Raw genomic sequence first — 21,757 nt, 5'->3', positions numbered from 1 at the left:
GACATTGGGTTTGTTATTTCAGCCCATGGAGGTGGGCCAGGCCTCGGCACTGTTTAGGTTTTATTGTTTAGGTTTCATTTGGACCAGAGTCCACCCTGTCCTAGGAAAGGGAGGGGAAGGTGCTCACCAGCTCCAACTGTTATGGTAATTCCTGTTTGCAGAAGTCTTCATTTATCTCACCTGTTCCCTAAAAACAAGCTCATTACATAAACATTGCTCCCATTTTACAGAGGGATAAACTAAGGCTTGGAGAGGTGAGGTGGTTTGTTGTATACATAAAACTGTCCTAACACATGGCAAAGTTGGGATTTGAAACTGTGGTTTTTGCTTCCAGATTTAGTTTTCTTTCCACTGTAGTCCCCACCCCCCCAAGGGTTGGTGTGTGTGTATCTGTAATTAATGTTTACTGAGCACCTACTAAATGCCATTTAATCAAACAACCATAAAAGGTAGCATGAGTTATATCCTACAGAGTAGGAAACAGTCTCAGAGAGGTTAAGTAACTTGACCAAGACCACACAGCGACTACATGGGAGAGCTTGGGCCAGAATCTGCATTTCTTGATTCTTAAGCCACAGTGCCACCTCTGCATCCCTGTCTCCTAGGATGACACTGCTTGTGCCATTTCCTTGGTACATTCCAGTCTTGCTCTGTGTGAAGGCCTAGAACTGAGATCCTCCGATAAGCTTCTCCACCTAAATGAAGGAGGAACTGGGGCTTTGGGGCCAGGGGGCGGGCATCAGCTCAGAGGCAGGCTGGAGAGGGCACCCGCAGTGTGCAAGCACTGACACCTCCATCCATCCCCTGGCAGCCCTGTGTAAGCCCCTTACGCCCACCAGCCCATACCTGGGCCCAGAGCCCGGAATAGGACCCAGCTGTGACCCAGACCTCCCACGCAGACCCCCAAACTGGCTTGCCTGGGGCTGGTCCTGGGCCCGCAAAGGAACACACATCTCAGCTTCCTGGTACAACTCTGTCCTTGGGTGGGTATAGTCCTGCCCCTGTGGTTTACAGCTCAACTGCCAAGAATGGAGGCCAATTAAAGGTACATGTCGCACTTTTCCTAGTTGAGAGGTTCAGGCTGAGTGGGTCTTTTCAGGCCCCGTGGATCTATCTGACAGCAGGCCGACCCTGTGAGGGAGGGGGCCAAGTGAGGCAGAAGGTCTTCTGTAGGGGGACAGACCAGTGCTTGCTGCCACCTGTGCTCAGCACTGCACTCAGGAGGTCTGGTCCCTGCCATACCTGGTGTTCATTCTGAAGGAGGTGCTTTTCTTGCAATTTTCCTTGGGCCTTGGTAGGCTCATTAGCTTACTCCAAATCACAGGCTTCCCCTGCCGTAGCCCTGGGCCAGGAGCCCCTTCTGCCATCTCCCCAGCTATTCTGCTCTGGGCATCAGCACGTACACTCCTCCAATCCCACTTAGCTTAGGAGGCCCTGGAGCTAGAGGCCAGTGGCCTGGCTGCACCCCCAGGCCGGGACTGCCCAGAGATATTTGTTCTCCGTTCATGAAAGCCTCTGTTGTCACAGCTGCAACCTTCCCCTGTGCCCTAGAGGCCCCTGGAATGTGGCTGTGGGGCTGGGTCTGGGGCCACACAGGTGGGGCTGGTGGCTGGGTTGCAGGTCTGGGTGGCAGGAATAAAGCCTTTCTTTGTGTGTGTGTGTGTGGGGGGGTGGGGACAATTTTCTGTATCAGTCTGGGAGTTGAAACTAGGGGTACCGTGTTGATAGAAGCAGGTGGGATAAAGGAAAGGGAGCAAGAGGAAGAGGGAGGGGATTTGGTGGGGGCAGGGTCTTTCCAGCCCTGATGGTCATCACGACCAATTCAGTTTGCAGACACTTCTGGTCCATCTTCTCGTTCCATCCCCTTGAGTCACACTGGGCCAGAGTTATTTCCATTTTTCTGATTGGTAGACTGAGGCTCAGAGAGAGGAGGCTCGATTACCCAAAGCCACATAACTAATAAGTGAGAAATGAGGAATTCTCCAGGCCCCAGGGCATGCACTCTCTGTCCCCAGCCTCTCCCTGGGGAGCGGAGGAGGTGAGGGAGGATGCTAACGTCTATGGAGACCCTCACTCCCTCTGTGACATCGAATGCTCACTGTGGCCCTGTAGCTGGGGCTGGTGTTAATGGGGTCAGCGTTTTGGTTTTTTTTTTGGTGGTAAAATACACATAATATCAACTTTACCATCTTACCCAATTCTCAGTGTACAGTTCTGTGGCATTGTTGTGCAACCATCACCGCCCTGCATCCTTGTAACTCTTTCCATCTTGTGAAACTGAAACTTTATAGCTATTAAACCATAGCTCCCCATTCTCCCTCCCCACCCCTGCAATCACCATTACATTTTCCGTCTTTATGATTTTGACTCTTTGTACCTCGTGTAAGTGGGAAAATGGTCATTTTTTTTTATAGATTTATTTACTTATTGGCTATGTTGGGTCTTCGTTGCCGCGTGCAGACTTTCTCTAGTTGCAGCAAATGGGGGCTACACCTCGTTGTGGTACACAGTCTTCTTAGTGTGATGCCTTCTATGTTGTGGAGCACGGGCTCTAGACACTCGGGCTTCAGTAGTTGCGGCACACAGGCTTAGTTGCTCTGTGGCATGTGGCATCTTCCTGGCCCAGGGATTGAACCCGTGTCCCCTGCATTGGCAGGAAGATTCTCAACCACTGAGCCACCAGGGAAGTTCCTGAAAATGGCCCAATTTTACGTTGGCAACCTGGCTTGGAGATGTTGTGTCACACCCAGAGGTGGAGTCCAGCCCAGGCTCTCTCCACTGGGCTGCATCGTCCCATCTCAAGGAGGGAAGGCCAGCTCTGGGGACAGCCTGTCTGCCCGTAGTGGGCAAAGGACAGGAACTGGCACAGCATCCTGGGCGGGCTGCCTGGGGCAGGGCCCGGGGCTGCAGTCTGGGCTGGAGCCAAATGGAGCCTTGTCCTCGCCCCGCTGTCCCCTCCTGGTGATAATGAGCAGGCTTCGGCCGCCCAGACCTTGAGCTCATAGGAACTGTTTGGGCCGAAACCAGGGATTTGTGACTGGGGCAGCTGCCGCCTGGCCTGGGCCCTTGGAGGGGCTGCTGGAGGGGAGTCAGGGTGCAGAGAGAGGCTGGCTGGGGTCCAGCCCTCCCTCACCCTGGGGTGATGGTGCGTAATTATTCCTGTGGTAATTGCTGGGGCCGTAATGTCTGCAGCGGCTTTAATGAGCTATGGCTGATCTGAGTATGATTATTTTTCTCTCGGGGGAGAAGACAATATCCTCCCACCCGCACGACAATGCTGCGCTGTCTGGGCCCAGCACTAAGAGGCCGGCTCGCTGTGATGTGGGGGAGGAGAAGCCCATCCCCACGTACGAGGATGGCATCCCCCTCCACCACCCCAGCTCAGGCACAGGAACCTGGGGTCTGGGGGTGGGGGAGCACCTTCTTTTCCTGTCCCCTGTTTGCGTGGGGGAGGTCAGAGGACGCACGGAGTCCTGGCGATGCCCCGTGACTAGCTGTGGCATGTTACACAAATCACTTCCCTCTCTGAGCGCCAGTTTCATTCCTTCTGAGATAGGGGCAGGGATCATCTTCTGAGTTGTGAGGAATAGGGGAGGCCTGGATGCGAGGTGCTTTGTAAACTGTGACGTGTGCTGTGGAAGTTAAGCGGTTACTGTTATCAGAGCAATAATAGCAATGGCCTGCATGGCCCAAGAGGTGCTGGTTATGGAAGAAGATGGCCGAGTGTGAGGCTCACTCCCAGGGCAGAGCTGAAGCCCAAGGACAGAAAAAAAGTCCCCCCAGGGGAGGGCACTTGGGAGCCCTAAGTATTGGATGTGCACCCTGCTATCTGGCCCCTCAGAAGGCGGGGAGCAAGGAAGAGGCAGGATGGGGGCTCGTGGGACTCAGGGCTTCCCCGAGAGTGGGAGCTGAGAGTGCCCGTTGCCACAGGAAACTGAGCCCTGAAAGGTACTGTGTCCAATGGGTAGAGCCAGGCTTGAAGCAGGTCCAAGGGGCTCCAGAGCTCTGCCTACTTCACGGTGCTGCAGCCCTGGGCCAGGAATCCCCCTCTTGACTCTCCAGCCTTGTCTTGCTCACTTCCCCACCCCTGGCTCTCCCTAAACCCTGGAGCCAAGGCCAGGGGGCCAGGCCACACCTCCAGTGGCACTGCCCACAGGTATCAGGTGTCCCTGAAAAGCAGGCCTCTGAGCTGGCGGTGGAGCAAAGGGCTCTCCTGAGTGTTGGACTCCCTTCTCTGGCCCCAGCGTCCTGCGCTCTGAAGTGGTGCCTTGACCTTCAAGATCTCCCAGGTGTCTTCCAGCCAGCCCTCCAGGCCTCTCTATCTCCTCCCTTCTCATGGTGCTCAGGCACGTACAGCCCTCTGGGTCAGGTCCCTCCCCAGCCCCACGGGGTGCTTGACAGGACAAACGGGGTTAAATCTGGCTCTGCTGTGCAGTGACATGCCTCTCCCTGGAGAAGGCAGGGGCTTTCTGGAACTTGCTTCCATCTTATCTGCAGAGATTTGCCCCAACTCGTTTCAGGAGCGAGCAAATGTTCAGTGACATGTAGTTGGCAGGTGGTGGGATTATCAGTCAATCCCTTGTCAGCCCTGAGCCCGCTGGCTTTTGTGAGAATGTGAGTGCAGGGGGGCTGGGGGCAGGGGGGAGCTGGAGAAGCGGGAGGGGAGTTGTGGGTGGGGGGGGTGGAGGAGAAGGGTCCATTTGCAGCATCAGGGAAGTGACAGATGCTGGCCCCTCTGGTCGCCTCTGCTGGAACTTGACTCAGCATCCTCTCCTGTCCTCAGCCTGTCCACGGGGGCCCTGCATTCCTCTGTGTGCCTCTGCCCGCCAACCCCCAGAGCCCTGCAGGCTCACACGTAGGGGCTGAGAGAGGGACCACACAAGACAGCGGTGGGAAGTGGACTCTCACACTGAGATTGGGGAGCTGGCTGCCTAGGGGAGAGGGTCCCAGGCTGCGGACAGCGAAGTCCAGCTGAGGGCAGAGTTGGCCTGAGCCTCTAACAGTGCAGGAGGAGGCCTGGCAGACGTGATGCGCATTTGCTCCTTTGGGTTTTTTCCTGGAGTGTAGAGATGAACCTGTAATCCAAGTGTTAAAACCACGGCCCGGGGCAAAACACCATTCGTTCTGAATCATCTCTTTTGTTGCATTAAAAAAAAAAGCAAAGAAAAGAAAAGAAAGAAAAACCCCACACCAGCTATGTTGAGGTGTGTAGGCAGCGGTGTTTGTCAGAAACGCAGAAGGAGTTGGCTTCCCTTCGGGGGAGGAGACACGGTCCCACAACAGCCTGGGAGGCGTATATAAAGAGCCTGGGGTTGGGGGTGACAGGCTCAGCCCTTGGGTTTCAGCCTACCGCCAGCTTCGCTCCTGCTGCGGAGAGCGCGGGGCTGCTGCCTGGCCATGAGCACCACATTTCGGCAGACTGCTTCCTCCACATTTGGGGGTGGCTCTACCTGGGGGGGTTCCCTCCTGGCTGGGGGAGGAGGCTTTGGTGGGGGGAGTCTCTGTGGGGGAGGTGGGAGCCGCAGTATCTCAGCTTCTTCTGCCAGGTTTCTCTCCTCGGGCTCAGCAGGGGGCTACGGGGGTGGCTTCGGTGGAGGGGCTGGTAGTGGTTTGGGTGGAGGCTTTGGAGGTGGCCTTGCAGGTGGCTTTGGAGGTGGCCTTGGAGGTGGCTTTGGTGGGGGTTTTGGCGGTGGCTTTGGTGACTTCGGCGGTGGCGATGGTGGCCTCCTCTCTGGCAATGAGAAGATCACCATGCAGAACCTCAACGACCGCCTGGCCATCTACCTGGAGAAGGTGCGTGCCCTGGAGGAGGCCAACACAGAGCTGGAGGTGAAGATCCGCGACTGGTACCAGAAGCAGAGTCCCACCAGCCCGGAGCGCGACTACAGCCCCTACTTCAAGACCACAGAAGAGCTCCGAGACAAGGTGAGTCCTCGGTGTCAGGGAGTGGGGAGCAGGTGGCTGGGTGCCAGCTGCCTGGGGGAAATCCTTTTCTGCCCAGGTGATGATGTGGAACCTCGGCAAACTTGGAGCTTGGGGAATGTGTTCCAGGTGTGGGTGCCAACACACATCCACTCAACTTGGCCGTGCTGGGGATCCTGGGAATCTGGTCTGGACCAATAGGGGGCAAGGTGGGGGCAGCGGTCACACCCTGCAGGGCTCTGCCTAGAGCGTTCCTTTGCTCTTTTTTTGCAAGAACGGGGGGTGTAGAGATGAACCTCAGGTTCTAGGAGTCCTGCATGCCAGGACTGCCTGCCTCATCCTTTGAATGTCTTGGGTGGCAAAAGCACTGTCGGGCATTAGGAGACCCGGAACTGGGTGCAGGCTCTGCCGGCCACTCACTCACCCTTGACTCACCTGCGCCAGTTTCTGCAGCTGCCCCCCAGTTTCCCACTGACTGGAATGTTCTGTAGATGCATGGCTGTGTTAAGGTGTGCGGGAGACCAGTGACCACGAGCTGTCCACATGGGAGGCTGGTGGAGAATCCCCAAGAGGGCACCCTGCTCCCGGCCAGGCAGTTCCCACAGGGGGTCCCCTGCAACCCTGGCTCCTTGGTCTTTAATGTCCTGGAGATGAGGAGGGTGGTGTGGGGCAGACCAAGCAGTGGGCACTCAAGGAGAGGCTGGATTTTGCTCTGGGGCCCTACAAGCTTCCGTTGCTGGTGTCAGAGGGGAGATGGTCAGTGACCGGTCCTGCCCGGAGTGCAGGTGGGGAGAGCAGCAGGCAAGGGGGAGGGGTCCTCTAGACACCAGCTTCCTGTGTCCTGCAGATCCTGGCGGCCACCATCGAAAACTCCCAGGTCATCCTGGAGATCGACAACGCCAGGCTGGCTGCAGACGATTTCAGACTCAAGTACGCTCCCTCTGCTCCCTTCTGCAACTCAAGCAGCCCAGACCCCTCACCCTTCCTCACTTGGGTTCCTGCTTCCTTTTCAGGTATGAGAATGAGCTGGCCCTGCTCCAGAGTGTGGAGGCTGACATCAACGGCCTGCGCAGGGTGCTGGATGAGCTGACCCTGGCCAAGACCGACCTGGAGATGCAGATCGAGAGCCTGAACGAGGAGCTGGCCTACCTCCGGAAGAACCACGAGGAGGTGAGAGCCAGGCAGGGGCTGGAGCTGGTGGGAGGCAGAGTGGGGCCCCTGGGGCCCCCTCGTAGTTGGCTGAAGGGCTTCGTGGTTCAGATATACATGCCCCCAACACAGGAGTCCCCATGGAGAGGAAGGGGCACTTTCGACCCAGACCCCTTTACTTTTCTGATCCATAGCCAGGCCAGGTGGCCAGTGGGCACTGCTGCCCTGATTTGCATCGTGAGCTCACACAAGGGCCCTACTGTCTTGAGGTCCTCCCTCGGCAGGACCTAGAGAGGAGGAGAGACCCTTAGAACTGAGGGGCCCGTGCGATCAAACCTCTTCATGTGCAGTGGGAAACAGGGGCCTGGCGTGTGTACAGGGCAGAGTCAAGGTCACGTGGTGAGTTAGGGATGGAGCCAGGATTGGCACGAGAGACCCCAGACTCAGCTCTGGCTTCTGCCCTCTGTCTCTGAATGGGGCCCACCCACCCCGCAGGAGATGAAGGAGTTCAGCAACCAGCTGGCTGGCCAGGTCAACGTGGAGATGGACGCAGCACCGGGCGTGGACCTGACTCGCGTGCTGGCGGAGATGAGGGAGCAGTACGAGGCCATGGCGGAGAAGAACCGCCGGGATGCAGAGGCCTGGTTCTTCAGCAAGGTGGGCCTGACCTGCCAGCCCTGCCCCAGCTCCCTGAGCTCCTGGGAGGCCCATGGAGCTCACTTGTCTTGTGTGTGTCCTACAGACAGAGGAGCTGAATAAGGAGGTGGCCTCCAACACAGAGATGATCCAGACCAGTAAGACGGAGATCACAGACCTGAGACGCACGATACAGGGGCTGGAGATCGACCTGCAGTCCCAGCTCAGCATGGTCTGGCTCCCGCCCCACCCACCCCAGCCTCTGCTGCCCTCCAAAGCTGCATAAGCCTTGGAGTTCCTGAGCTCCCTCTGGGGGCGTTCCTTGCAACCCATTCACCCTCTCCCTATGCCCTCGACCACTTCCTGTCTAGCCTGATGTGATGTCTATTGGTCTGCTGCCCCACCAGAAAGCTGGGCTGGAGAGCACGCTGGCAGAGACCGAGTGCCGCTACGCCACGCAGCTGCAGCAGATCCAGGGCCTCATCAGCAGCATCGAGGCTCAGCTGAGCGATCTCCGCAGCGAGATGGAGGCACAGAACCAGGAGTACAAGATACTGCTGGACATCAAGACGCGGCTGGAGCAGGAGATCGCCACCTACCGCAGCCTGTTGGAGGGCCAGGATGCCAGGCAGGGACTTGGGTGCAGAGGGGAGTGAGGGAGGGGCCAGTTGTGGTTGGGGTGGAGAGTCATCTTAAGGGCACTGCAGCATGTACAGTGAAAAGAGAGCAGAACAAGGCGTAAGAGGTTCTGGACTCCGCGTTCTGGTCTTTGGCTGTTACCTTGGGCAGGTCATGTCACCTCTCTGGACCTGTGTGTCTTCTGTAAATGATAGCCATTGGGCTAGTGGTCTTGGATTTGATGCTGGTTCCACTTCCTGAATGAAATAGGTGGGGTGTTATAGATCTGAATCTACCTGCTTGGGGGTGGCTGGTGTGGAGGGCTCTCAGGATGCCCCAGCCTTTAGAGAAGTCAGATGTGGGGGTGGGGGTGGTATGAGGGCTTCGCTGTCTCCCTGTAGGCACACCTGAGCTTTGTCCTTTGTTTATACCTGCTTCTCCCTCTCTTTCAGGATGGCTAGCATTGGTACCAGAGAAGGTAAGAGCCTTACCCTTTTTTTGGGGGGGGCATGCCACATGGCATGAGGGGATCTTAGTTCCCTAACCAGGGATTGAACCCATGGCCCCTGAAGTGGACGTGTGGAGTCTTAACCACTGGACCGTCAGAGATGTCCAAGAGACTTAACTCTTTCTGAGTTGGCGGGGGGTGTGGGGGGGAGCTGTGGAAGCCACAATTCCTCTTGGAATGGGGAGGAAGGTGAAAGAGGCCAAGCATCCCAGTAGGGTGGGGACATGCCCATTCCAACAGGAGCCTCTTCCCCAGTGGGACCCTCTATCAGCCCGGGTAGTGTTGGGGTTGAGGATTTATTAAGAACCTTCCAGGATCAGCACGCTTTGTCCAGGGCATACTCCCCGGCCCCCCACCCCACCTTCATGCACTTATGGTAAGATGCCCATGATTACTTCCTGTTTATGTGCAGCTTAAAAACCCTGACATTCTTGTTCACTGCAGGGCATACCTGCCACTGCCACCACCCATCTCTTTGATGAATAATTCAGCACCAGTCCTCCTGGCAACTCTGGAAGGATTGGCCAATGGCCATCCTCAGGGGTGCTGTCTAGTTCTCCCAGAGCTAAGCCAAGGTCCTGGCCCCCTTGGAAGGGAGGCCAGGGAGGGTCTCCCACTCTAAAGCTTGTCTCTTCTTTCTACAGCCTCCCTGGGAGGTGACGGAAGCGGCAAAGTCCGCATCAATGTTGAGGAGTCTGTGGATGGGAAGGTGGTTTCTTCCTGAAACAGAGAGATCTAAGTGCCCAGTGCAGGAGAGACGCCCCCCGCCACCCCCACACACCCCAGGCTGAGCAGACAGCTTTTCCGGAGGGACTGGAGAAGCAAACTCCAGGCCCTGCCTTCAGAGGGTCCAGGGGTCCCTCGTCTCCTAGTTGGGTGCTTCGCATGCTCTGCCCCACCCCCCTCTAGCTTTCCCACCTCCTGCAGAGCAGGGAAGTGCAAGAAACAGCTGTATTGTGTAAGAAGCTCATGGTTTGTACCATGTCAATGCAATAAAGAATTGCTTTTCCTTTTGCAAATATTCAAGATATGTCCAGTTTTTCTTGGTGGTGCCTCCAAGGAAGCCCAGGGCCCGTGGGCTGCCATCTCCCCCCGACTCTGACCTCTTCCCTGCACCGTCACTCTTTGGGGTACCTGGGGTGCCTGGGACAAGTGAGGCGGCTCAGATGACTTGCTGTCTGGCTTACCCCATTTAGTGATCACGGAAGCAGGAGATGGGGTTCCTCAGGGCAGTGTGGCATACCTAGCACAGAGCCGGACGCCCGGACTAGTCACTTTACCAGATGGCTGACTGTGTAGTTGGCTCTGGTTCACCACTGTGTGGTTAGCACTGGGCTAGGCAGCCCTACCCACGGGTCTCATTTAATACAACTGCTGGTGGTCAGGATTTATTATTCCATCTTAGAGATGAGGGAATTTAGAGATAAGATGAGAAGCTTATGGATGAGGAAGTCAGGCTGATGACTTGCCCAGAGGCCTCGTGGATGGAGAGTAAGCAGCAGGGCCCCACACCTGTATGACTTGTTCCAGGAGACCAGGCCCTGGTTCTTCCCAGCTCACTGCCAGGACCCTCCTCCTTGCTTCTGGCCCTCACCACATGTACCCCCTGAGCCTCCCATCTTTTGCAGCCAGGCGCACCTGAGCTCCAGAGCGGCTGAGCCAGTTCCCATCTCTGCCCCCCTGCAAAGCTGGTCCCCATCCCCCACAAAGCTGCTGTCTCCCCACAAGGCACTGAAAGTGCCCAGAGGGAAAGACACTAGCTCCAGGAAGCCCTCCCTGATTTCTCCAAGCTTAAGTCCAAAGCAACACCAATCCCTACTTGGCTTTCTCTGTCCAAATCCTGCTTCTGCTCCTCTGTTCCCAGTCTCCACCCGAGGGCTCACTAGAGCAGAGGCATCCACGCACACCTGATTTGTTGCTTCTGGTCTGGGGCTGTTTCCTCTGGGATTCATAGCCCCTGATAGAGGGCAGGGAATGAGGAAGTGGAGAACTCTGGGTGTCTGTGGCTGGGCTGGGCTTGGGTGAGGACTTGGGGGAGAGGGAGAACTGGTTTCTTTGTTTTGCTGGGAAAAGCAGGTAGGAGGTGCTGCTGTGCTCCTGAGAATTAGATTACGTGGGAGGAGGGCCAGGCCTTCGGAGAGGTCCCCTGTAGGGACTCTCACTGGGTATAACTCCTCACCCAGCAACCTTGAGTGGAGAGAAGGTGGCACCTATTCTTTCTGAGGGAGGTTTAATCTAGAATGTGTCTTCTGAGTACACACTTCGAGGCCAGATTTCCCTGGGGCTGGAGGCAGGAAAGGCAATTTATTAAGCGTCTGCACCCAGCCAGGCTCTGGGCTGGGCATTCAGTGGACGGCATCTTATTTACTCTCCTGACAGCTTTTGAAGTTGGAGGTCAGATATCAGCAGCAGTTTTCAGAAGAGGAACCTGAGACCCAGGGAAGCTGGGTCACTTGAATGAAGCCACAAACTAGGAAACAGTGAAACTGGGTCTGGTACGGTCTCTCTGATTCCAGACCCTTGCTTTTTCCTTGATGCCACGAGGGTGACAGAAGCTGGCAACACCTTCCTTGGAGGGTGTGCTGGTCTGAAACCCATTTCTTAACCTCTGGGGCAGCCTGTTCAAGTGTCAGTCAGAAACGCTGTCCTCACGTGGGATCTTGGTCTCTCATGCTGTGGTTCAAGCCCAGAGCACCAGGTGCCACATCCCAGGCATTCTGGGATCAGCCAGGCTCCTTTTGGAAACTCTCCAACCCCACTGTGGCTGGGCCGCTGCTCCTGCCTCGCTGACCTCCGGGCCTCTGTTGAGAGGTCTCAGGCCTTCTAAACAGCCACAGACGAGTCTTCTTTGCTTGCAAAAATAACCACATCTGCAAAGGTGTAGGGTGGCATAGGGGCTCAGCCCTCATCCAGTGAGCCTTCTCTCTGGGCCAGACACTGAGCTGGGGGTGGGGGGTGGTGGAAGGGGAGGCTGCTTCTATCTCCCCGGAGCTCCTGTTCCTGCTCTGCTGGGATTCGGGGATGGACTATTAGAGAGGCCCTTGGAACTTGCCAAGTCCTGTCCCCTGCCTGACCCTGGAGTGAGATGCCCACGCCCAGGGATAGCACATGCCTGGCTGAGCCCTTAAATCCTCTTCGGGCAGAGACGACCCACCTCCTGCCTGCCCCTGGACGGAGGTGGGGCTGGGTTTCCAACCAATCCAGGAAGCAGGCAGCAGGCCTCCCTCCTCTCCACAGAGAGGGCATCTTAGGGTCTAAGGATTAGGGTTGTGGGCATGTCCTGTGTTTAGGCTGGCCTTTCCAGAGCAGGAGTGGGGCATGCCCACCCCTCTCTCCCTGAGGACTTTGACTGGCCCCATCCCCCTCCGGCTCTCAGTTACTGCATCTTTAAATGTAGGCGTCTGATTGGACAAGATGATCTTGAGGTTCTCTGTGAGCTGCTCTGCATCCTGGGACCTGAGAGGGGAGCCTGGGCTGTGGGATCTGTGACAGCAGGGGCTGTGTCTGCTCCCTGCACTGCTGAGTCCTCAGAGGGGCAGCTCAATAAATATCTGTTGCACGAGTGCATGAACTTTCTTCTCTTTTGCTCTTTCATGCCTTAGACATGGCTCTGGACATTCACCCATGTCTTGGGCATGTGCCCACCTGGGGGTCACCTGTCCCTCTGTGGGCAGCTGGTGGCACGAGGGGAAATAAGGAGGTGGCAGCTTCTCCCATGAGATTTGGAAGTGGGGTGACCCCACTGGTTGCCGTTCCTGCTAGATACTCCTTCTCACCTAAAGCCAGCAGACAGTGTGTCTCTGAAACAGCTTCCCAGGCAGTGAGCCAGAGCCCCCCTGTACCAGGAGCGGTATTCGGAGGTATATTTGACAAAGCCCCTGTCTTCAGGGAATGTAAGACTGAGTGGGGGAAATGAGACAGGAATGCCACCAGTTGTCACCTGTCTGGCTGCTGCAGGTGCCGTGCTGGCTGCAGGAACCAGAGAGGGAGGCAAAACAGTGAGCTGGCAGAGGCGGGGGGCCCAGAAGAATTCTCCAACAGGTCATCTAAGAATGAGAAGCTTGCGTTTTCCTCATTTGTAACAGGGAGGGAAGAGGAACCTTCCACCTGCTGGGAGCTCCTGTGTGTCAGGTGCTTCTCAAATACTAACTCATCTTGTGCCTGTTTTTCAGTTGTGGTCACTGAGGCACTGAAAGGTTGAGTAACTTTCCCAAGGTCACACAGCCAGTCTATGACAGACCTAGGGTTGAAACAGGTCCACTTAATTCAAAGCCTTTGCTGGCCTCACTGGGTTTCTGAGGAGCCCTGGTGGTATAAAAGGGATTTTAAAAAGCTGGGTATGTAGAAATATAAGGCCCTGAGGCCTCGAAGCTAGCCTGGAGGAGCTCCTGAGGACTGCTGTGTCAAGCTGGTGTCTCTGAAGGTGGAGGGCTGCCCAGAGGGCCCTGCTCCACTGTCTGGGAAGAGTCTGCCTTTCACAAGAGGCCTGTCCCTGTGGGGGAGCCTTAAGACCCTTTGGGAGGTGGTCATTCAGCCTGGGCTGCAGGCCCCCTGTGGTCCTGGGAGAGGGGGAAGGAGGGAGGAGCCTGATCCAAGATTCAAGCAAGGAACCCTGGGTTAGGAGCTGGGGGATGGGGTCTAGGCCTCAGCTCTGCAGGTGAACAACCTGGTGACTCTGGGTAAGTCTTTGAGAACCAGCACCTCAGAGGGCATTGCTGAAGGAAACTTAGAGGTCATTTCGACGTAAGGCCCACAGCGAATCAGTGGTACAGCCAGAAATTCATGCATTTCTCTTCCCTTCCCACTGTCCTGGGGCTTGGCATTCTGGGCTTCAGTTTCCCCACATGGGAAATGAGGGGGCTGGATGGGAAAGTTCCCACGACAATTTAGGCTTTGACATTCTACGTTAAGTACCCGTATAAGCACCTGAGCTCTGGAGCTCACATCAGGCTGATCATCAGGCCATCAGCTGCAGAGGCCTAACCACTGTGGGATGCAGGACCATCCACCAGCTAGGTCTTGGGTGACAGGAGGCCTGAGAATGGAGAGGGCAACAATGGAGACCCTCTGGATGGGATGGTGCTAACACTGGCCTGAAAGGGATTGACCATGCAGTGGTTAAGGGTGCAGACCCTGGAGCCAGAGGTTTGAATCTTGGCTCTGACATACTCAAGTTTGGGCAACGTAGTTAACCTCTCTGGGCCTTCATTTCCTCATCTGGAAAAAGGATATGATAAAAATAGTAGAGTTGTTTCAAGGACCAAATGAAGTCACACACGTAGAGTGTTTCATACAGTGTAGAAAAAAGTTAGCTAGTGTTATTTTATTATCTTAACAACGTATAGAGAATGGAACACTCAGGGATCAGACACCGAGTTTACAGCAAGGCTCCAAGACACCAACTGGTAGGGTAGAGAGAGCCAGAGGCCAGTTTAAATCTTGACTTCATGGTGACCTTGGACTAGTGACTTAGCCTCCCTGAACCTCAGCTGCCTCAGCTATAAAATGGGGTCAACAAAACCCCTCTCCTGTTGTTGTGCAGACTCAGTGACAACCTGTTAAACTCAGTCTCCTCTGCAGGGGTTACTCATAAATGGGGCTTTCCCTCCCCTTCCCTGGTACCATGTTATAGGGGAGGGGACTGAATTTAGTGTGTTTTTGCCAGAAAGGAAAGAAGGAAGCTTTAGACATGTGAGCAGTGCCTCAGCCCCAGCACTCTGTCCTGCCCCATTTGGACCAGGGCTGGGAGAAGAGAAACTGGGTCCCCAGGATGGGTCTCTGCCCAGCTCCCTCCAGGAGGGCAGGCATGTGTCCCCTGGCCCCGTGGGCCCTGGGGTTCACTCTGGGTCAGAGGAGGCATTCCTGTGTCGAGGTATCATGTACTCTGCACGGGAGGGGTGGGGAGAGGCCGTGCCCTGACCCTGTGAGAGAGGCATGTCCTGGCCACCGTGGGGCTTTGGAGGATCTGTGGTTATTGTTCCTCTAAGAGGCGCTGGCTGAACCTGCTCTTCAGCCCCGGGAGGATCATCATTCCAGGCCTGACAGGTTCCATTAATCACCTTCTTGTCAGTTTTGATCCCCACTGAGAGAGCGAGGGCTCCTGCTTTGGGCTGAATCACACTGTTTCAGAGAGAGAGCTGAGCCATCAGTTTGGGGTAGGAGGGCCGGGCAGGGTCAGGGGTCACGCTGACTCTCTGGACTCCCTGTGGTCTTGGCTTTCTCCCTGATGCTGACACCCGCTGGGGGAGACCCAGGCCTACTTCCCCACCCACAAAAACAAAGGCCAAGAAAGCCCTGACTCAGAGCCTTCCTTTCTGGTCTTGCTGAATCAGTGAAGGGGTTTCCAGGACAACCTCAAGCCTGTGCCACGTCACCCCAGCCCCTGGCCATCCCACCCAGCCCCTCAGGCTGCTGTGCGCAGAAGGCAGCTCCTGGGAGGCTGTTCACAGGGACCCTGGCCCCCTTGGTGAGTGGAGGCTGGAGCCTGGGTCCAGGGTCCTCCATTCTCAGCCCTGGAACCTCTCCTTCAATCCCAGGCTTCTGAGAGGCCAGCTCAAGGCTCTTTTCTTTCGACCTGAGTGGTGACGCCTCCTCTGGCCGGCTTCCTAAGCAGACCCCGAATTTCAGCTGCATCTCAGGCTGCTCGGTAGAGACCCTGGCCTCAGGCTCTGGGTCGCATCCTCTACGCGGCCCCTTGGTCAAACATCCACAAGTGGAGGCAGGTGGCATGTGGTTGGGGGGCTAGAAAGAGCCCTGCTTAGTATTACAAGACTTCCTTTCTGGACGTGGCCATGCCTTGGCACCTGCCGCTGTGATGGAGTAACTAAACCTATGGGCCAGCCTGACCTAGGGCTTCTCGACCTCCACATTCCTGACCTTCCAGGCTGGAGAATTCTTTGTGACAGGGGCTGTCCCGTGCATGGTAGGATATTTAGCAGCATCTCTGGTCTCTATCCTCCAGATCCCAGTAGCATCCTTCAGTGGTGACACCCAAAATGTCTCCAGACCCCATCAAATATCTCTTGGGGAGAAACATAGCTGCTGGCTGAGGAGGTTTGACTATATCTATGGTGACAGAGTTGGAATTATTGTCATGTTAGGGGCACGGTATGGGGGGCATTTGATTGGGAAAAGGTACAATGAGCTTTACAGAGTGCTGGAAATGTTCTGGGTGGTGGTTACACAAGTGAACACATGCTTAAAATTTCATACATGGGTAAAAATGCATTAAATTGGACAGCTTCTGAAAAACATACCTAAAAAATGAGCCTTAGTGTCAGACAGAACTAGACTTGGGTTTCAGTCCTGACTCTGCTCTTAATTAGGCTCAGTTTCCTCCTGTGTAAAATGGGGACAATAGGAGGACCCCCCCTTGCTGGGCTGCTGCAAAGATTAAACGAGGCAGTCACTATACATTTCTTGGCTCACTGCCTGCATACGGTGAGGGCTCTGAGGGTGTCAGCTACAATCACGTCCAGGGCTACTTGCTCTTTCTGTGCCTCAGTTTCCCCGGCTGTGTTGGATGGTCTCTAAGGTTCCTTGCACCATGACTTTATCTGATGGTCTTGGAGCCATTTTTTTTTTTTTTTTTTAGCCTAAACACCTTCAAGGTCATTGATGCTATAGGACCAAGCAGTTTATCATCGTTGCTGGAAGCACTGAAGTAGATGGACTGCTGAGAAGGATGCAGAACATTCCAGTCAGAACTTGTAGAAATAGGAAGAAGGGAGGCAGAGGGCTGAGGTGACAACACGGGGCCGCTTTGCAGCCACCTTTCCTCTGCAGAGGCTCCCTGGCAGAGCTGTGCAGCTCAGTCCCCGTTGTAATATTGGGCGAGGCCGATGGGAGTGAGTTCCCTAAGTGGAGAGGTGAGACAGAATTCAGTTGTCAAAGGGTAGTCTCAAGTAGAACACTGTTCCCTCTGAATCATCCCTTTTGTTAAGGATTAAAAAAAAAAAAAAAGGCCCCCCTTCCCCCAAAGGCACAACCCACCCTGGAGAATGGAGGTAACTGAGCTTATGGGAAACAGATGTGCAGTTGGCACCAGTCAGAGGGTGGGGAAGGGAGGAGAAAAGATGGGGCGACCGTCCAACCCCCTGGGAGGTGTATAAAAGGCATGCACTCTGGGGAAGAGCCACAGTCTCCGGCCAGGCCAAGTCAAACTCCTACCGCACGTGCTCTCTACCCATCTCGCTCTCACCATGAGCTGTCGCCTGCAGAGTTCCTCCGCCAGCTACGGTGGAAGTGGCTTTGGGGGTGGCTCCTGCAAGCTGGGAGGAGGTCGCAGTATCTCTACCTGCTCAACTCGGTTTGTCTCTGGGGGATCAGCTGGGGGCTTTGGGGGTGGCCTAAGCTGCGGCTTCGGTGGAGGGGCTGGTAGCGGTTTTGGGGGTGGCTTTGGAGGTGGCCTTGGAAGTGGCTTTTATGGGGGTTTCGGTGGTGGCTTTGGTGACTTTGGCGGTGGCGATGGCGGCCTCCTCTCTGGCAACGAGAAGATCACCATGCAGAACCTCAATGACCGCCTGGCCATCTACCTGGAGAAAGTGCGTGCCCTGGAGGAGGCCAACACGGAGCTGGAGGTGAAGATCCGTGACTGGCATCTGAAGCAGAGCCCCACCAGCCCGGAGCGTGACTACAGCCCCTACTACAAGACCATCGACGACCTCCGGGTCAAGGTGAGCCCTTGCAGGTCGAGGAGGTTTCCTCTGAGCCGGGCAGAGCTGCCATAGCCAGGAAAAGCAGGGTCCTCAGGGACCAGAAGATGCTGTGTGGACGGAATTCTTACCCTTCCTTCGGGTGACAGTCTAGTTTATTACTACCTATCAAGTGTCTCTATTCCTAATGGGCTTTCTCATGCTGTGCGTTTTCTCCCATTATTCATTTTTATTGTTCTTACTCATGCCAACATTTTTTTTACTGCTTTCCAAACAGTTATGTTATTACTGACTTGATCTCTATAATTCTAATCCACTGGGTTATTTGGAAACTGTGACAGTTTTAAAAGCCACTGAGAATGGCTAAAATCAACAAAGGAATACACATTCATTCATTGGTTTGGGAACACTAGCTTATTTTGTAGGGGCCTCCTTGACACTGGCGTTCTCAACTGACCGCGACCAGGGGGTGGAGATGTAGGCAGAGGCTTCGGCAGTGCTAAGCTGAGATTCCCTCCGTCGAGGCCTGTCCATCACACTGTAATGCCAGCTTGTTGGGACAGAAATCCACCTGCCTGGGCCGAGTCCCAGCTATGTGGGGTGGATTTTAAGTACTCTGGAACACAAAAGTTTAGATAAGAAATTCAAACGGATGGGGATATTTGTTGGAATTCCACCCTGCGGAGAGGGGAGGCTAACCTCGGTGATGTTATTATGAACTGTGGGGAGCCAGGCTGATTCTGTCATGATCTTAAGGAGAAGGAAGCCTCTTAAGACAGTGGCCTCGAGAGGTTGCCAGTCTGAGGCTGCAGAGACACGACTAACCACGGATGTTGTGGGGTCGCTCCCCTGAAACGCACCTCCGGATCTTCCCCACCATGACCAGACATAGAATGCCGGAGTGACAGAACAAATTGGGTGGGGGGGGGGTGGGACCCGTCCTGTTTCTCACTTTACAGAAGAGGAACCAAGGCCTGGAGGGAAGTGCCCTGTCCCAGTTCGCAGGAGCAGGGAATAGGCAGAATCTGACGGCCACCTGTTTCCTCAGTCCTGCTCCCCAAGCTCGTGGACCCTCCCGTGGTTACCTTCCATGTCTTGCAGATCTTGGCGGCCACCATTGAGAACAACCGGATCGTTCTGGAGATTGACAATGCCAGACTGGCTGCCGACGACTTCAGGCTCAAGTGAGTTTATTTCCCTCATTCCTTTCCCAGCAGTTCTTGTTTTAGACAAATGTTCCTCTGAACAATGTAATCAGAGCGTCCCAGGAGTGAAGGTCTTGGGGAAGTAGCAGAGTCCAGTGTGGGGGTAGGCGAGTGTCTAATACTCTTCTTCCTTCCTTCCTTCCTTCCTTCCTTTCTCTTTCTTTCTTTTTTTCTTTTCTTTCTTTCTTTCTTTCTTTCTTTCTTTCTTTCTTTCTTTCTTTCTTTCTTTCTTCTTCTTTCTTTCTTTCTTTCTTTCTTTCTTTCTTTCTTTCTTTCTTTCTTTCTTTCTTTCTTTCTTTCTTTCTTTCTTTCTTTCTTTCTTTCTTTCTTTCTCTCTCTCTCTTTCCCTTCCCTTCCCTCCCTTCCTTCCTTCTTCTCTCCTTCCTTCCTTTGAAGCAGAGAAGGGTCTACTGCAGGGCTAAGTAAGGAAAACAGGTGATCTGTGTTCAAAAACCCAAACTCCTAATGTCATTTCTATGTTGTTTTTTCAATTAAAAAAATCCTTTAGGTATGAGAACGAGCTGGCCCTGCGCCAGGGCGTGGAGGCCGACATCAATGGCCTGCGCAGGGTGCTGGACGAGCTGACCCTGACTAAGACGGACCTGGAGATGCAGATCGAGAGTCTGAACGAGGAGCTGGCCTACATGAAGAAGAACCACGAGGAGGTGAGAGGGGGGCTGTGCTTGCCATGGCTGAATCACCTTCAGCGAGAACGGGGAGCCCTCTGCAGCCAGGCTCTGCCCTCCACTGTGGGACCTGGAAGCACTTTCCAGGACATTCCAGTAGCATTCAGAGCCGAGGAGAGGTGGGCTGAGGAGCTGCACGCGTCTTCCTTTTCCATCCCCACAGGAGATGAAGGAGTTCAGCAAACAGGTGGTCGGCCAGGTCAACGTGGAGATGGACGCCACCCCAGGCATTGACCTGACCCGTGTGCTGGCGGAGATGAGGGAGCAGTACGAGGCCATGGCAGAGAAGAACCGCCGGGATGCCGAGGAATGGTTCCGCACCAAGGTACCTGGCCCTCTCACCTTGCTGAGCCAGGGGATGCCCTGGGCTTTCCAGCTGGACGCCTCCACCACCTTGCTTCTGCTTGAATTTCAGAGTGCGGAGCTGACCAAGGAGGTGACTTCCAGCACGGCCATGATCCAGACCAGCAAGACGGAGATCACGGAGCTCAGGCGTACGCTCCAGAGTCTGGAGATCGAGCTGCAGTCCCAACTGAGCATGGTACACCTGCTGCCCCTGCCCAGAGGCTGCCCCCTCTAGGCCCCACCCCCTGGCCCGGCACCCCTCAGACCTTCTCCTCCGCTGCCCCCACCAGAAAGCCGGGCTGGAGAGCTCGCTGGCAGAGACGGAGTGCCGCTACGCCCTGCAGCTGCAGCAGATCCAGGGCCTCATCAGCAGCATCGAGGCCCAGCTGAGTGAGCTCCGCAGCGAGATGGAGTGCCAGAACCAGGAGTACAAGATGCTGCTAGACATCAAGACACGGCTGGAGCAGGAGATCGCCACCTACCGCAGCCTGCTGGAGGGCCAGGACTCCAAGTAGGTCACGTCGGAAAGTGACTAAGGGCCCCCGGGCCATAGGGATCAGGCTCCTGTGTCTGGAAGGGGAGGGCATCTGTCTGAACTTAAACTGCCTGGACCGAGATCCAGGACCAGAGCTTCCTGCTTGTCCTGTGGCATCAGACTACAGGGGCATTTCCTTTAACTTTCTAATTTGGGCCTCTGGCTTAGACTGGTAGGACTGGGGACCATGGAGAAAATATCTCACATTGGATAGTTACTAGCTTAGATTCAGGGCAGCCCAAAAAAGCTATTAAAATAGGGTTTTAACTGCCTTCAGACTATTTGCAGGGATCAGGCCATTCTTGTGCACTTAAGGGAGGGGTAGGGGGTCGAGTGAAGCAGAGGGAGAACAAAACTTCCAGCAAATGCCCAATAATGTCACCTCCTGAGGCTTCACAGGCAGACGGATAGATAGGACAGGTCTGGAAGTCACATGGTGTAGCTGTCCAGTGGGCTGGGGGCACAGCTGGGAAAAGAGCCCAACTCAGGGGCTCCAAGGGGTGAGCTGAGCAGTTCCACCTGAGCACAGGTAGGCCACTGTCCTTGGTTGCCTACCGCTCATGGCTGTCTCTCTCCTCTCTCCCAGGTTGACTGGCTTCACCACAGGAGGTAAGGAAATTATCCAGAGGGAAAGGCAATCGGGCTCCTGTCCATGGCCCTGCGGGCGGGTAGGGCAGCAGTGCTGGGCTCCCCAGTGTAGGGAAGGGGAACCGTGCTGGAGCAGAAGTGGTTACCTGCTCCTCAGTTTTCCTTTCAAAATAGGTGGCTCTGACCCATAGACCCATGGGGCTGTCGTGGAAAGAGTCCCCCAGACAATAACAGAGTCCCCATCAACTACCCTCCCCCCCACCAGACCCACTAGGGGTTTGGGCCCCTCCTGGGGGGCCCGAGTTGGCCTGAGATGGGTCTTCTCCAGCCTGAAGGTCTTTTGCCTCCTCCATCTCCAGGAAACGTCAGCCATGGTACCACCATCTCTTCTAGCAGCACCATCTCCACTCGCCGCACTGCAGAAATTAAGCCTTAAATCTGCCTGGCAGCCCCTCCCTCTGTCTTCAGCACCCAGAGGATGAGAGAGCTGACCGTTCCCTGCAGGAGTGAGGGAGGGACTGCAGGACCCGAGGCTCAGCCACTCTGCTCCCGGCCCCCACTCTCCCGAGGGCGGCCACTCCCTGCCCTTCTCTCCAGGTCAGCTTCCTCTTCTCCCTGACCTGCCTCCTCTGACCCCTCTGCTTCTCTACTGAAAAGAAAGGCTCATTCAATAAAGTTTCCCATCTTCTTGCAAATGTATTTTTGATTCTGGCCTGGTTTCTGAGGGTGGCACCTGCCGAGGCCCTGACGGGGCGTGGTGGGGTGTGGGTGAGGTTGGGCGGGCTGAGCAGCCCACCCCGACGAGGCCTGGCCCAGAGAGCCCCTAGCTGGGAGGGACACAATGTACCCGGGCCGACCGTCAGCCACAGGTACGATAATGACAAACACAGGCGCCCCACAGACGATGGTGC

At 55.4% G+C, this 21,757-nt stretch overlaps 2 protein-coding genes across 3 annotated transcripts; both read left to right on the top strand.

Moving 5' to 3' along the window:
• The first annotated feature begins 5,220 nt into the window (after positions 1–5,220).
• On the top strand, positions 5,221–9,848 carry KRT15 (keratin 15). 2 transcript variants are annotated; one of them, XM_057715144.1, is made up of 9 exons: positions 5,221–5,627; positions 5,700–5,925; positions 6,770–6,852; positions 6,936–7,092; positions 7,567–7,728; positions 7,814–7,939; positions 8,115–8,335; positions 8,778–8,803; positions 9,478–9,848. In XM_057715144.1, the coding sequence occupies exons 1-9, from the start codon at positions 5,398–5,400 to the stop codon at positions 9,555–9,557; spliced, it is 1,311 nt and encodes a 436-aa protein (XP_057571127.1). In that variant the 5' UTR covers positions 5,221–5,397; the 3' UTR covers positions 9,558–9,848. The 2 variants fall into 2 exon arrangements, with proteins under 2 accessions (XP_057571127.1, XP_057571126.1); XM_057715143.1 differs by having other exon boundaries at positions 5,222–5,925.
• A 7,141-nt stretch (positions 9,849–16,989) lies between these two features.
• Positions 16,990–21,531, top strand: LOC130840048 (keratin, type I cytoskeletal 13-like). Its single transcript, XM_057715083.1, has 8 exons — positions 16,990–17,508; positions 18,589–18,671; positions 19,201–19,357; positions 19,542–19,703; positions 19,794–19,919; positions 20,014–20,234; positions 20,845–20,867; positions 21,206–21,531. The coding sequence occupies exons 1-8, from the start codon at positions 17,035–17,037 to the stop codon at positions 21,280–21,282; spliced, it is 1,323 nt and encodes a 440-aa protein (XP_057571066.1). The 5' UTR covers positions 16,990–17,034; the 3' UTR covers positions 21,283–21,531.
• Positions 21,532–21,757: the final 226 nt, after the last annotated feature.

This window comes from Hippopotamus amphibius, chromosome 17 (assembly GCF_030028045.1).
Source record: "Hippopotamus amphibius kiboko isolate mHipAmp2 chromosome 17, mHipAmp2.hap2, whole genome shotgun sequence".
Taxonomy (NCBI): Eukaryota; Metazoa; Chordata; class Mammalia; order Artiodactyla; family Hippopotamidae; genus Hippopotamus; species Hippopotamus amphibius.
The sequence above is the reverse complement of the archived record's forward strand: the minus strand, read 5'-3'. Positions and strand labels throughout refer to the sequence as shown.

What these genes read in the sequence shown, in the direction of transcription:
- KRT15 (XM_057715143.1), top strand. Translation starts at nt 5,398, where the DNA reads ATGAGCACCACATTTCGGCAGACTGCTTCCTCCACATTTGGGGGTGGC. An exon ending in CAGAAGAGCTCCGAGACAAG is followed by an intron (nt 5,926 to 6,769) that starts GTGAGTCCTCGG and finishes TGTGTCCTGCAG; the next exon opens with ATCCTGGCGGCCACCATCGA. An exon ending in AGGCCTGGTTCTTCAGCAAG is followed by an intron (nt 7,729 to 7,813) that starts GTGGGCCTGACC and finishes TGTGTCCTACAG; the next exon opens with ACAGAGGAGCTGAATAAGGA.
- LOC130840048 (XM_057715083.1), top strand. Translation starts at nt 17,035, where the DNA reads ATGAGCTGTCGCCTGCAGAGTTCCTCCGCCAGCTACGGTGGAAGTGGC. An exon ending in AGGAATGGTTCCGCACCAAG is followed by an intron (nt 19,704 to 19,793) that starts GTACCTGGCCCT and finishes CTTGAATTTCAG; the next exon opens with AGTGCGGAGCTGACCAAGGA. An exon ending in GACTGGCTTCACCACAGGAG is followed by an intron (nt 20,868 to 21,205) that starts GTAAGGAAATTA and finishes CTCCATCTCCAG; the next exon opens with GAAACGTCAGCCATGGTACC.